General features: G+C 38.7%; 1 protein-coding gene across 3 annotated transcripts in view; it reads right to left on the bottom strand.

Annotated features, from left to right (window-relative positions):
- ano1a (anoctamin 1, calcium activated chloride channel a) overlaps positions 1-13070 on the bottom strand; it is a 55203-nt gene that overhangs the window by 16268 nt on the left and 25865 nt on the right. For 2 of the 3 annotated variants that reach the window (XM_037979740.1, XM_017419629.3), the window contains exons 6-14: positions 8876-8930; positions 8298-8349; positions 7318-7373; positions 6576-6617; positions 4330-4394; positions 3570-3704; positions 2521-2681; positions 1345-1430; positions 442-453 (exon numbers count right to left, since the gene is read on the bottom strand). In XM_037979740.1, the coding sequence (XP_037835668.1) occupies positions 442-453; positions 1345-1430; positions 2521-2681; positions 3570-3704; positions 4330-4394; positions 6576-6617; positions 7318-7373; positions 8298-8349; positions 8876-8930 (664 nt within the window). The remainder of the gene's footprint in view (positions 1-441; positions 454-1344; positions 1431-2520; positions 2682-3569; positions 3705-4329; positions 4395-6575; positions 6618-7317; positions 7374-8297; positions 8350-8875; positions 8931-13070) is intronic. The other variant, XM_017419630.3, reaches the window with a different exon arrangement.

Raw genomic sequence — 13070 nt, 5'->3', positions numbered from 1 at the left:
TAAGTTGTTACAATCAGCTTGTGTCTTGATAGATCATGACTAATTTCTAGCCAAGAGGTCAGAAACCTCTGCAACTTAAATACTGGAAAAACATGAAAAATCAAGGCCAAAGATAAGAGCAAAGACAATAGTGCTGAGCCAACAGAGCATCTGACCGCCAGACCATCTGTTATCAGAGGAGATTAGAACGTCGTATGAGAACCGGCAAGAAACCAAGATGAGCCTGAGAGGAGCAGAAAGGGGCTGCAGGTGAAATGTTAAATCTTCTACAGCTTCGAAGCAATAAGAAGGGTGTCCACTTAAAGGACCTGAGGCAGACTGTTAGACACCTGAGGAAGAGAGGGTGTGAGATAACAGCAGCTGGAGAACAGATCTGAAACAGTGAGTCAATAAGACGGTCAGCTGAAATACAACGAACGGAAAATAAAAACAGATTCAAACCTTATGCTCCTCCTGTAAAATACAGCAGAGACACACAAACATAAAGATGTCAGAATGCAGGCAGTGTCTCAAGATGGGAATATTTCCATGTTGATTTTAGAGCTGCTCAGAAACAAGACTTTTACAAAAAGAAACTTCAGTGTTTTATTGCATTATATCGATCAATCAATCAACTTTATTTATATAGCACATTTTAAAAACCACAGGGGTAGCAAAAGTGCTGTACAATAGATAGAAAAAACCCCCCAAAAAACAAAAAAAACAGTAAAAAGGAAATAGATAAAACAAATAAACAGATAAAAAAGATAAATAGATAAAAAGAGACATACACATACGGGTTCACAGAAGGTATGTATTATATGTATTTGAAGAACATCCAATGCTGATGTCCGACTCTTAGCTTGGCTGACTTACTAAATAATAATATTTATCATCACATTCTGACCTGACACAATCCAAACATCTGTTACTGGACTTTATTTTGTGCAAAAATGCATCTTTACTGTTATAGGTGACATCCCAGTATGTGAAAGCAGCTAGCACATAGTGTTTCCCTTTGATACTATATATGTATATATATATATAATCTCAGCCCAAATTAGTTGGAACAAATGTGCTACTCCTGAACTTTAGTTGGACATCTTACACTGTCCGAGGGGGAGGAGATGGTATTTTATTTTTACAAAAAAAGAAAAAAAAATCTTATTGCTCTTTGTTTTCTTTCTTTACATTAATATTTATTAGTAGACTCAGCCACACCAAAGTAAAGATAATTAATTGAGGGCTGGAGTGTGACATCAAGATGAGAATGTTTCAAACAGCTCAAATATTCCAACACTTTTTTATTAATCTGGTTTTATTACTGTAAATGGCACATAAAAAGGTATTAGTGGGGTTTCTCACCTCTTCCTCCTCTCCAAAGCCTGTCAGGTCCCAGACATAGTTGAGCCGCATCTGTCGCCTCTTCCAGTGCTCCATGAACAGAATGGCTAAAAAAAAACAAAAAAAAACAGGAAATTGTACACAAGGTCAGCCTACAGTCACTGAGTGTCTACTTCAATACTACTCCCATCTGATAGCAAAGCTCTGAAACCTTCAGATTAAGTGTGTCACTGAGTTTTTCAGGCCCATTCTGATGACACTGCAGCGTAGCCACTCCGAGTGCCAAAGTACGTCAAAAGACACGAATATATGTTCAGATAAGGTTTCTAAAAGTAGAATTATTGCATCAGTTTGACTAAACCAGAATTGTAAAATTCACTAAAACATGTTAAACCAGCCTAAATCCCACTCAGTCCAATTTTCATGTCAGACCAACAAACTTGGATCAGTGGACAGTCTCCTGCATGTCCACCATCTTCTCTTCCAAATGGCATCACCACTTTGCTCAACAGCTCACACCTGGAGCTTTTACTTCACGGAGAACTTCTAACAACAAAATGATTGGTAAAATTTAAATTTGATTGTTTTGGCCAAACAAAGAAACTGAATTTATCCTTTTGTGAAGCACAGGCTTCAATATTTTTCGGCTGGTATTGGTCCGATGTGTAAATTAGTCAATGGGAGAAAGCCCAGCACCATGAAGGCGAGTCTTCTCATCTGCATTTATGGACACACCCATGTAGCCATTTTGTTATTAAAGTGATGTTGTTTCCTTTGATTATACCGTTTTTTAAAAAGAGGCTGTTTTTGTGGTATTGTGCCTCCTCGGGTCAGCAGCAGATGAATCCAGATGGCTGTCATGCGGTGACGCTGTCAGATACCAGCTTCATCTGAACACAACACTTCTGCAGTCTGAAGCCCTGCTGCTGCTAACAGATGGCTGCGAAGTTTGGCAGGACATCAGAAGAGGGCTCTCTGTGTGTTAGTCTAGTGAATTTGTGTTGCAAATTTGATGTCAGGATTCAAGTTGGTGTCAGAGCTCTACAGAAAGAGGTTAATTTCCAAGTTATTAGCCGAAACAGAGGACCACTTAGCTGCGCACCTTGTATTGGGCAAACGTTTCACCAGTCTGCAGGTGGGATCTGAACTATTTTCCCATAGAGGTTTTTTTTGGGGGGGATGTGATGGCATTCTTACCCCACAGGGCCATAAAAATGGAGAAGAAGACCGTGGCTGGGTTGTCGAACAGGTGGCTTGCTCGAGCCGTGCCACATGCTGTCACGAGCTTCCAGTAGCTGCAGGCGCTGTCGCAGAGCGGACACATGGTGATGTTGTTCCTGGCATCGCAAATCTCCATACTTCCAAAAAAGAACAACAACAAAAAAATACAGAGACGGATAAAGGATCGATTTAATGAGTCGTAGGAGAACAGAAAAAAAATTGAGACATCAGAATAAATTATTAGATTCAGTTGCATGGAAAAAGAAAATAAATAAATAAATAAAACAAGAACATTACACAGGGTGATTTTCAAATCAGTCCCGTTAGTTAGCTCGTGCTCTGTCTCATGCAATTCTATTATTTATAGCAAGTAAAAAAAAAAAAAAAGGTTAAAGGATTTTACTGTGTTTCTGAGTTTGGATAAAACAATTTTATAGCATGCCAGTGAAATAAACTTATGAACAATAAAATAAATTGATGATTTTTTTTTGTAAAAAATTAAGTAAATTTTACCCTAAAACTCATCACACTGACTCAAAAATAAAATATATTGAATATTTGCCTGATGGCGTCTTCACACTGCCTAACCTGAACTGACTCTCTTTTTACAAGTGAAGTCCGTTAATGACTTTGGTGTTTGTGTGTGAACAGGTGGAGCTGTTTTGAGGGTGTGTGTGGTCTACACCTACGATTTCCCAAAACTGAAGCCGCACTGCAAAACATCTCGATTGTGTCAACACTTTTATTATCTAAAAATGAGGTAATGCTTCAGATCATTTTGTATGCAAATCAAGTCTTAATAAAAAGTGGACCAAATTTGTCTTTAGCATACTAGAACAGGGTGCAGGTTGCTAGCTGTAGACTCAACTTTCTTTTTTTTCTTTTAAAAGAAATGAGGAAAAACAAAACACACAACCCATTTCTTCCAGTCCAACCCATCAATCACCATGGGCAAAGACCAAAGAGCTGTCAAACTCAGCAGGAGATCTAATAACCATTTCCCCCGTTGTGTGCGAGCAGCGTACCTCGGTATGTTATCGTCGACCGTGGCGCAGCCGTAGAGAAACACAATGACTCCAACGATGGCGGCAGGGATAAGCATCTGTGTATAGACTCCTATCCAGGCAAAATAAAGGCCAACCTTCTCGCCAAAATACTTCCTGTGGAAAAGTATTTGTGGTCAATATATAAGCACTCAATGAACTTTTCCATAAAAAGTGAAATGATGTGATTAGATTGAAGTTGTTTACTAAAAATCACATTTTCATTCCAGTTTCACAGCTGCATTAATCTGACTGATTACATCCTTTTGTTGGCTTTATGATTTAATTAGCAGGAAAACACTTTAGAAATGAAAAAAACAGGCAGATGTGGTCCAGTTTTTAAAAATTATCATTTTTCATCAGCATGGCTTTTAGACCTGGACATGTTTGTGGTGTAAAGAGAGCTCCCATCCATTTGTGATAATTCAGCTATTGTGCTCTTGAGACTCTTCGTGACACCTGACTGACTGTTTTGGGAGAAAATTTGGTGCAACATGTTCATAATTCAAGAGACAGGACAGCGCACCTTTGCGACACAAGCGAGGAAACTGAGAACCCCAAACAATGTTGCAACACATTCAGGAGACTCCCTCAAAAAGGCTGATGGGTAACTCGTCGCAGCCCAGTGAGACAGTACCTTTTCTGCCAGCAGATAAAGTTATTTTTGATGTAGCAAAAGTACCATCTCTAGCAGATTTGTTTATGTAATTCACCCGATGGGTTTGACAAGAGAACTACAAACCTGATGAGTCCAATAGGCTGGTACTTGTAAAAGACGCTGTAGCTGGCCCACTGTTCATACAGCAGCTGTGAAGAGAACCCAGAGTCAACAAGTACTGTTAAAGCTCATACATCAGTACAGGACTGGATCATTGATTATTTTTAAATTTGGTTGTTCTTTAGGTGTGATGTCAAACAAGTTGCTTTAGTTCCTCCCTCTACAAAACAAATGGAACAAAGAAAAGTTTTGATACTTTTTGTTGTATATATATATATATATATATATATATATATATATATATATATATATATATATATAAATTGGTTACACACTGATTAATCTAATAATTTTATCATTAATATACAGTAAAGTAACAGGTTTAGTTTCAAGTATAACAAAAAAGAGAAAAAAAACTTTTAATGTTAACTATGCATTGGAGGTGTTCAGATAAAATGAAAGACGTAGCGTTCTTTGAGGGAATTCACATCGCTCTCTGCCTTTCATGCTCAAGTTTTACACCAAGATAATTCTTTTTTGAAAAATAATGGAATTGTAGCTCTCTTTGTTTGGAGATGGTGGCACTTGCAAAAAGACAGGAGGATGAGATGTTCGGATTTTCATTGGGAGGGATCAAACTGGACATGATTAGAAATGAGTCGAACAGAGGGACAGCTCATGTTTGGAGACACAATTAGAGAGGCTGAGATGGTTTGGACATGTGTAGAGGAGGGATAGCAAACATATTGGACAAATGATGTTGAATATGGAGCTTCAAGAGAGAAGAAAAAGGAGAAGTCCACAGAAAAGGTTCATGGATGTATTGAAGGAGGACATGCAGAGGGATGGTGTGAAAGAGGAGGACGATATGATCCACTGTATCATAATTTAGTATGATAATGAAAAAACAAACAAAAAATAAAAACACACACACAGAAGAGCAGCACGCATCACACCTCCGCTGTGATCTAAGCACCGCAGAATAAAACATATTTCTATGCAAATGACTGCTGAGCGATCAGTCATGCTGAATAATAATGAGCAGATGACTGCATTCGTGCTCCGCGTAGACGTTCCGCTCCGTCCTACAACTAGAAGGAGAATATCACATTCACATCTCAGCTGAGTCGGTGGAACATTTTCACACGTAATTACACACCCCGTTCACGGGCAGAGAAACAAGCTGCAAAGCGACAAAAGAAGGTGTTTCTTCGCCGAGGAGCAGCGGAGTGTACAGACGGCACGGCTGAGCCTGAGAGCAAACAATGATGAAATCTTCCTTCTCTTGTTCCCACTTCTCACCAAGCACCCCTCCTTCAAAAGGTACACTTGGACATGATACGAGGATGCTAATGTGGCGCACCGAGGTGACGCTTTTCTCAGGATCCTGCTAGAACAGAAGAGTACTTATGACTCTGCTGCCTTCGCGATAACTGCGTCTTTCCAACTGAGTTGTTATTTTGTTTCTTACACAGCAGAAGGCTGGAGTACAGGTACAACTGATTACCTTTTGGAGTCAACCCAATTCACTTTAACAGCTGATCAACCTTAGCCAATACAAAAATGGCTACAAGTCAGAGAATTTTGCAGATAATCGGCTAAAATGTCATGTAGCTGACAACAACTCTCAACACATACAGATCACACAAGATCCTGTGAAGTCCCATGACATTGTGTGTAAATGTTATCTTCAGGTTTTGCCCAAACTGGCTACAATGCCATGATTTTGGTTTCAAACTCTGGCATGAAAGGCGGCAGGCCGTATTCTTTCCTCCAAGGAATGCTAAGCCTTTAAATTAACATGTTTATACTAATAAAATAAATGTTAAGCTAGCGTCACAGTGAGGGTAGCATTTTGTTGTGGCCTACTCCAGATGGAGAACCAAACTATTTTACAATAACTGCTGGTTTCATTTTTTTGAAACTAATGTCAGACTTTTCTCAAACCCTGAGCATAAATATAACAATAAACTTGCCCATTTACTTTGGAATTCTTCAGGAAAAACAAACACGATCTGTGAATTACATAGATGCTACTTAACCCTTTTTAGAATACATAACCATGGCCTTCTTTTTCATATGTGAGACACTTTGAGTTTGTGTATTTCAATGAAAGGCTGCCACTGAGGCGCATGAACATGTAGTGAGCTGAAACACACAAACAAAAGGCCACTTCCTTACTGCTTTCTCAGCTGCACTGTTATGTGTGTGTGTGTAGTTTTGTTTGTCTTTGAATTGATGATTTAGACTTAATCGGATCATTCACTTACCTTTCTGTCATTAAGTTCTGCATTCAGCCCCTCAATGTCTCCCTGTAACACACACACATGGACACGCCAACAATTTAGGGTTACTTTTTTTTTAATCAATTGAAACGCCAAAGCGCATTACTTTTTCATGACTTTTTAAAACTTGTTTGTTTGTTCCTTGCCTCCTTAAATCTATTTGTACCAGTGCCAAAAAGAAAAATAGCTATAATTACATTAGAAAATTAAGCTTATCGTCCTGTTGTCAGAGCGTGCCGTCTGCAGCAGTGTTTATTAAGCACACAAGGAGCTTTTTTCATTATGTAGTCATGGTATTCCTGTGCGATCAGTTTATTTTAGTAAAAACAGTTAGTGATTCCTGGGAAGGGGATTAAAATGAAACAAATGGGGCCATGCCTGGGCTTTAAGAGAAAGTCAAAAGCTGATCTGAAAGAATTTTTATTTGAAACATGACTAAAGAAAATTCAAGCTCCCCTAAAAGCAAAAAGTTAATTAACAAAACACTTTAGTGTTTTCAATTAATGTCTTACCAAATCAGAATGTTGAGAAAGTGAGATAAAAAAATGAAATAACTTTGTATCACATCTAACCTTTTTTTAAATAAACTAAAAATAAATAAATTAACATTGTTCAAGAGTGATTATTGCATCTTTTAGAAAGAAGTTTTATGAAGACAAAACATAAACAGGGAGGAGATTTCCTGATATCCCGAGAAATAAAATGTGATTGAATGTGTTGTACTCACATCATGCAGAGGATAAGCAGCTGTGTAGACACCACTGGATAGCAGACTGGTGATCCCTGAACACAGGATCATGCAATAAGATTAAAACCCTGACACACCCACACACACACACACACACACACACAGCAGTAACGCCCAGAAAAAACCATGTAAGACGGCTAAATTGACAAATTGCAATTATCATAAAAACCGATGTGGAAGGACATTTACAAGAATACATCAAAACCTATCATGGAGTTTTTTCCTTTTTATATTTTAGTCAGAGGAATTCCAGATAAACACTTTGCAAGTAGTTGCTCCAGTTGGAAAACGTGTCAGCGAAGCTCAGGATGGGATACATATGACAGACTTGCTGCAACTGTTTCATGATTCATTTCTTGACCAAAACAAAATACTTTAAATCCTTCATTATCATGGTTTTTACCAAGTAAAAAAAAAAAAAATCCCTTTTAGAAAAGCTGCCATGTTGCCTTACCTCGGCCAATAATAGGAACACAACATAGCTGTAAGAAATGATCTGTCTAAAATTATAGATTAAATCTGCAATTCCTGAAATCCTAAAGATCTAAACGCAGATAATGTCAGCATTTGTTCTAACGGTGGTGAGAGATGTCTAAAATATGAACTTTGTTTTGGTGATCTGACCATTTCTCTGCTTGGGTAAAGATCAAGAAGGAACTTTAATTTGAACTTTTTGGAGTCATGGTCAACTTTAAGAAAGTGAATGTAGCTTGCATAAACAGAGCGTCTCATGCAGTTTAAAGCTTTGAACGCCACTCGCTCCACTGTGGAACTGAGAAAGAGCTCCTCAGATGGGTAGAGAAACAGATTTGACTACAGAGTAGAAATCAAGTTGCTTTGTGTGTTTTTTTTTTTTTTCCAATTGTTTTGGCCTCATTTTAAGGACCCCTATAGAAACACAGGACTAAACATACAAAAGATGTTTATTTATTCTGTATGGGTGAGATCGGGAGCCTTACCCATGGAATATTTGGCTTTCGTGCATCTTGTCCTCTTCAGTACCTCATAAACCTGGAGAAACAACAAAACACATTAAAAAGTAAAAGAAAACAAACACGAAACTTAAAAGCAGCCTTAAAAACAAAGACACGGGAGAAACACAGCTGCTGATTAGTTTTTTTCGTTTGCTATAACACAAGAGAAATGGAAGCAGATGGACAAAAATAAAATCAGGCAAAAGCCAGAGTTTCACGTCGACTTCAGAAGCTGTAAAATACAAAGAACTGCACAGAGTTTTATTGATGTGAGCTGAAGCACAACCGAGAGCCAAGGACTGCTCCATCCAATACTGTGAGGTCAATCACATTATCTAGTCATTAGTGAGGTACTGGATAGTTCTGTGTAGGTGTTATGGCTTTGTGCAGAGGCCAAAGGAGCCCCTCCCTTGCTTAAAGAAGCAAGATGGATAAAGGGTATATTAGATGTAGAAAAACGCCTATATATGAGCATGGGTATTGCAGTCATTAGTTTATTCTCAGAATGTAAATGGAAACGGTTCCCCCTTAAACGGCCGATCACTAGGAAGACTTATACTTACTATTGAACTTCTTGTCTTGCTGTCAAAGAACTTGTCTCTGTCAGACAGATCAAATCTGGGAAGTGAACAAAAAACGGGTTCAGTTTCAGTGTCAGACGCAGAGAAATAAAACGAGGTAAGACACATGGCTGTAAAAACAGACTTTTTCTTCAAACTCCAGAGCTATTTCAGAAAAAGAGCTGAAAAAAAAAGAAACCATTAAGGAAAACTGCACAAAGGTGCCATGGATTTAACACGTAATAACATGAGGAAAACACTGTTACTTTTATAGAAAGAAGCTAAAATTTGGTGTGATTTTACCTGAAAGGTGCCCTCTACAGATACTTTGGGTGTTACCAGATTACGTAACATCTTTGTTTAAAACCTTGTCATGAAATGTGGTGGACTAAATGCATTCCTTCAAGGAATGCTACTTTTTAATTCACGTGTAAAAACATGAGCTTTCCATAAGTGAGGTTTATGTGTTTTTGTTTTTACCTTTAGGGTAAGAATAAGATCACCTTTGAAGAGTGCCAGACTATAACCCTGTTATTTCTTATTTTGCTGTAGATGCTTGCTCATGGTGGAATCTACTGGTGTCCTTAAATGGACAACTTTTCACTTATAGGCATTTTGTGATATTCTGAACCTAATTACACTGTTATAATTGGATTAAATTAAACTGTATAGGTTTTGAACCTGGATCCGTTCTGGATGGAATTGAATTGCGTGTGATTTGACATAAATTAGACCCATTTGCTTTTCTCTGCTCTTTCTTTTTTAAAATGTCCTGAGGGGACACCTGTTGACGATTGGCACTACATAAACAAACTCGATTGAATTAATTAAATTCAATTAAACGATTAGCAAGGTTTAGGGGGAAAAAAAACTGAAATGAAACAGATTTAACCTCCTGAGAACCTGCGTCCTCGTGTTGGGACATTGGCTTCACCGCACATCATTTACTCTGTTCAAATTAAACCTGTTGTCCTTATTCAGAAATATTCTTTATTTTTTTATTCAGATATTATTTACTCCTTTTATTTTGTTTTTATTTTTAATTTTGAAACTACCAATTTTTCCAAAACTGTTTGTTTGTATGTCTTAGAGGTACTAATCCAAAATAGTTCAGGAGGAAAAAAAAAAAAGCATCCCAAACAAAACCTCACAAAATCCCATAAATCAGCAGAATGTTGTATTAAGAACAGTGATCAAAGTGTAAAACTGAAGTGAAAGTTGTTTTCACCAAAACAAAGCAGGGGGTGATGTTCTGGATGCGACAGATTGACACAACAATCCATAACCTGCCATTGATTGGAGCTCTGGATTTACCCACGGACCTCATTCATATGAGAAGTCTGAGTGAAGAGATTACTCAATCTCTGTGTGTGTGAGATTAAGATCTGACAGCACTGTAACAGTGTAGGGGAATAAACCCAGAAGATAAAGCTGGGGTGCTTTGAAAGCCAGATTAAAGTAGAATCTGTAAACAGGTTTATTCTCGGGGAACCGGCCTGGAGTGGTTTCAGATCTGATGAGGAGACGGGGAAGGTGTGGAGGGAGATCTCCTGCTAGCTGTTAGTCAGAGCTGTAAATATAGCCACTCACTGCCCACTCTCTCCTCCATACATCCCAGCAGGCCGAGGGCAAGACATTGTTCTTCTTTGATGCTGCATGTGAAGGCGGCTTCACTCGTTGGGATTAAACATGCTGCTGCATCCACAAAGTCCCGACTTCTGTGGACGGCTAATCTGTCATCCTGTTACTCAAGCTGTGATTCCTCCTCAGTAACAGTGTTCAGAAAATGTAAATGTCCTGTGAGTCAGACTTGCTGTTTGTTGGCCCGAGGGCGGGGGTGACTAAGTGAGGGATGGGGGCTTCAGCAGAATGCAGTCAGACAGCATCGCTCCAAAGCTGTTCTGCCGTATTTAACTCAGACAGCTTTATAGGCTTGTCTCACCCTCAGATGTTTATTCCTTCTCCATGCTGGGTTTTAATAATTCAGAAGGTTGTTTAGATGAAGCTGCTTATTCAAATTACCCTGAGCTGGTAATAATACGGGTTAGCACCTCTTTTCTTTGCTGGTTTTCGTGAAGATATTTTATTTATCAGACAATATCAACTTGAAATTTTCAATGCTCTGATGGGAAATTGCTACTTAAAGATGAAAAGTTTTGAGCTGAAAAAATTGGGATGGCATCTTGAAAATGTTTTCACCCCAATCAGTTTCTAAATATTCACGATTTATAGCAGCTTAGATTTTCACAAGCAGAAAACGAGTAATATTAGCCCTCATTCTCCTGTTAGTAGCTAAATCGAGTCTTCACTCTTTAAGTTTTTAAAAGTTCTTGACAAAAAGTGGATTTAAAATTTTTACCTGTGCATTTTAAGCAGAGCAGTGTGTTCATAATGAACCAAAACTATGGGCTAACAGGACTTTGCCTGGCTGTACAGAACCAAAAAATCATTTTAATTCTTTACATATGGTGACAGCAGACTAATCATAAACATTTCATACCTTTATGTTGCTGTATGAAGTGACAGTAGCATAAAAGTATGAGTTTGTCCAATATAGTGGCACTTTTTTTCTTTACCTTTTTTGCATGTGAAAACATATATTGCTACTAATTCAAAGGCTGTCATTTTGTTTGGAGCATCTAGGTTTCAAAATCTGTCATCCAGTGAGCTGTTCAGACAAACAGGGTACTGTTACTCAACTGACTGATCTTAGATTAGATTTATCCATGTCCACATATTTCTCTCCGTCCAACTTCAACTTATATATACTTAGCACAAAAAGTAAGGATATTTAAAAGGTTTCTTTGTCACTTTAATGTATGTGAAAGAGAGCCATCATTCTCCCCAGACATCAAGCAATTCACACTGTAGAAAAGACATTCACACTTTGAAACATACTAACAAATACCATAAAACACAAAAATTACTATTAAAAACATACATAAAGCATCTCATAAAATACAGATTATTTAAAAAGCAGCATGGTTATGGGAGAAAAAAATGCTTTATGCATTTTTTGTTTTATAAAAGTGCATGTGCATTTGTTTAGTCCATGACAGGAAGAATGAAGGGGGGGAAGCTTGTGAAGGGAGTTTGCTATCCTGATGGCCTGAGGAATAAAAACAAAGCAAAAAATTGTTGCACAGTCTGGAGATTTGGCCTGAATGCTCTGCGGTTTCCTACCTGAGGGTAGAAACACAAAAATGGTGGGAGGGGTGACAGGGGTCCAGCATGATGCTTACGGCTTTTCTTACAAATCAGCCTTTATAAATGTTCGCTAGGGGGAGTGGGGGGCACCAGTGATCTCACTGCTGACCCCACTGTTCTTTGCAGGAGTTTTCTATCTGCAGCAGAGCAGCTGTCATACCAAACAGTGATACAATGGGTCAGGATGGTTTCCATTGTCCCTCTGTAGAATGTTTTCATGATGGGTGTCGGTGATTTGGCCTTCGAATCTACACAGGAAGTGAAGGCATTTTTGGTGCTTTTTAGATCAAGGCAGTGGTGTTAATGGACCAGATTATGTTGTCTGCAATGTGCATCCCCAGGACCTTTGTGCTATTGACCCTTTTAACAGGAGTACCGTTGATGATCAGCAGGGGGTGCTCCCTGCTGCCCCTCCTAAAGTCCTAAACTATCTAGTTTTTTTTTTTTTCCACGTACAGTGAGGGGTAGTGGTTGTTGCACCAACTGGTCAGTTGCTCCACCTCCTCTCTGTACAATGAGTCATTGTTGTTGTTGATGAGATTACCGTTGTGTCAACTGTAAACTTTATGATGAGTCGGCAGAGTGAACAGAAGAGGGCTGAGCACACAGCCCTGGGGGGAGCCAGTTCCCAGTGTGATGCTGCTGTAGGTTCACTTCCCTGTCCTCACTGACTGTGGTCTGCCTGTAAGAAAGTCCAGGATCCGGTTGAAGTGTCATGTGGTAAAGCCCAACGTGCTCAGCTTCTGTAGAAGTTTTTATACTGTAGGATGTTTGTATTGAGCACAGAGCTGAAATTGATAAACAGCATCTTGACATGTCTCCTTTTGCTCAAGGTGTTTGAGAGCCACATGTATAGCAGCAGATGCAGCATCCTCAACAAATCTTTTTGCACGATATACATACTGATGGGGGTCAAATTTAGAGGGCAGGAGGATGATGGAGGCAGATATGAGGCATTTTAGGACAACAGCCTGGTGACAAGATGTGATAA

This window comes from Kryptolebias marmoratus, linkage group LG15 (genome assembly GCF_001649575.2).
Source record: "Kryptolebias marmoratus isolate JLee-2015 linkage group LG15, ASM164957v2, whole genome shotgun sequence".
NCBI classification, from domain to species: domain Eukaryota; kingdom Metazoa; phylum Chordata; class Actinopteri; order Cyprinodontiformes; family Rivulidae; genus Kryptolebias; species Kryptolebias marmoratus.
The sequence above is the reverse complement of the archived record's forward strand: the minus strand, read 5'-3'. Positions and strand labels throughout refer to the sequence as shown.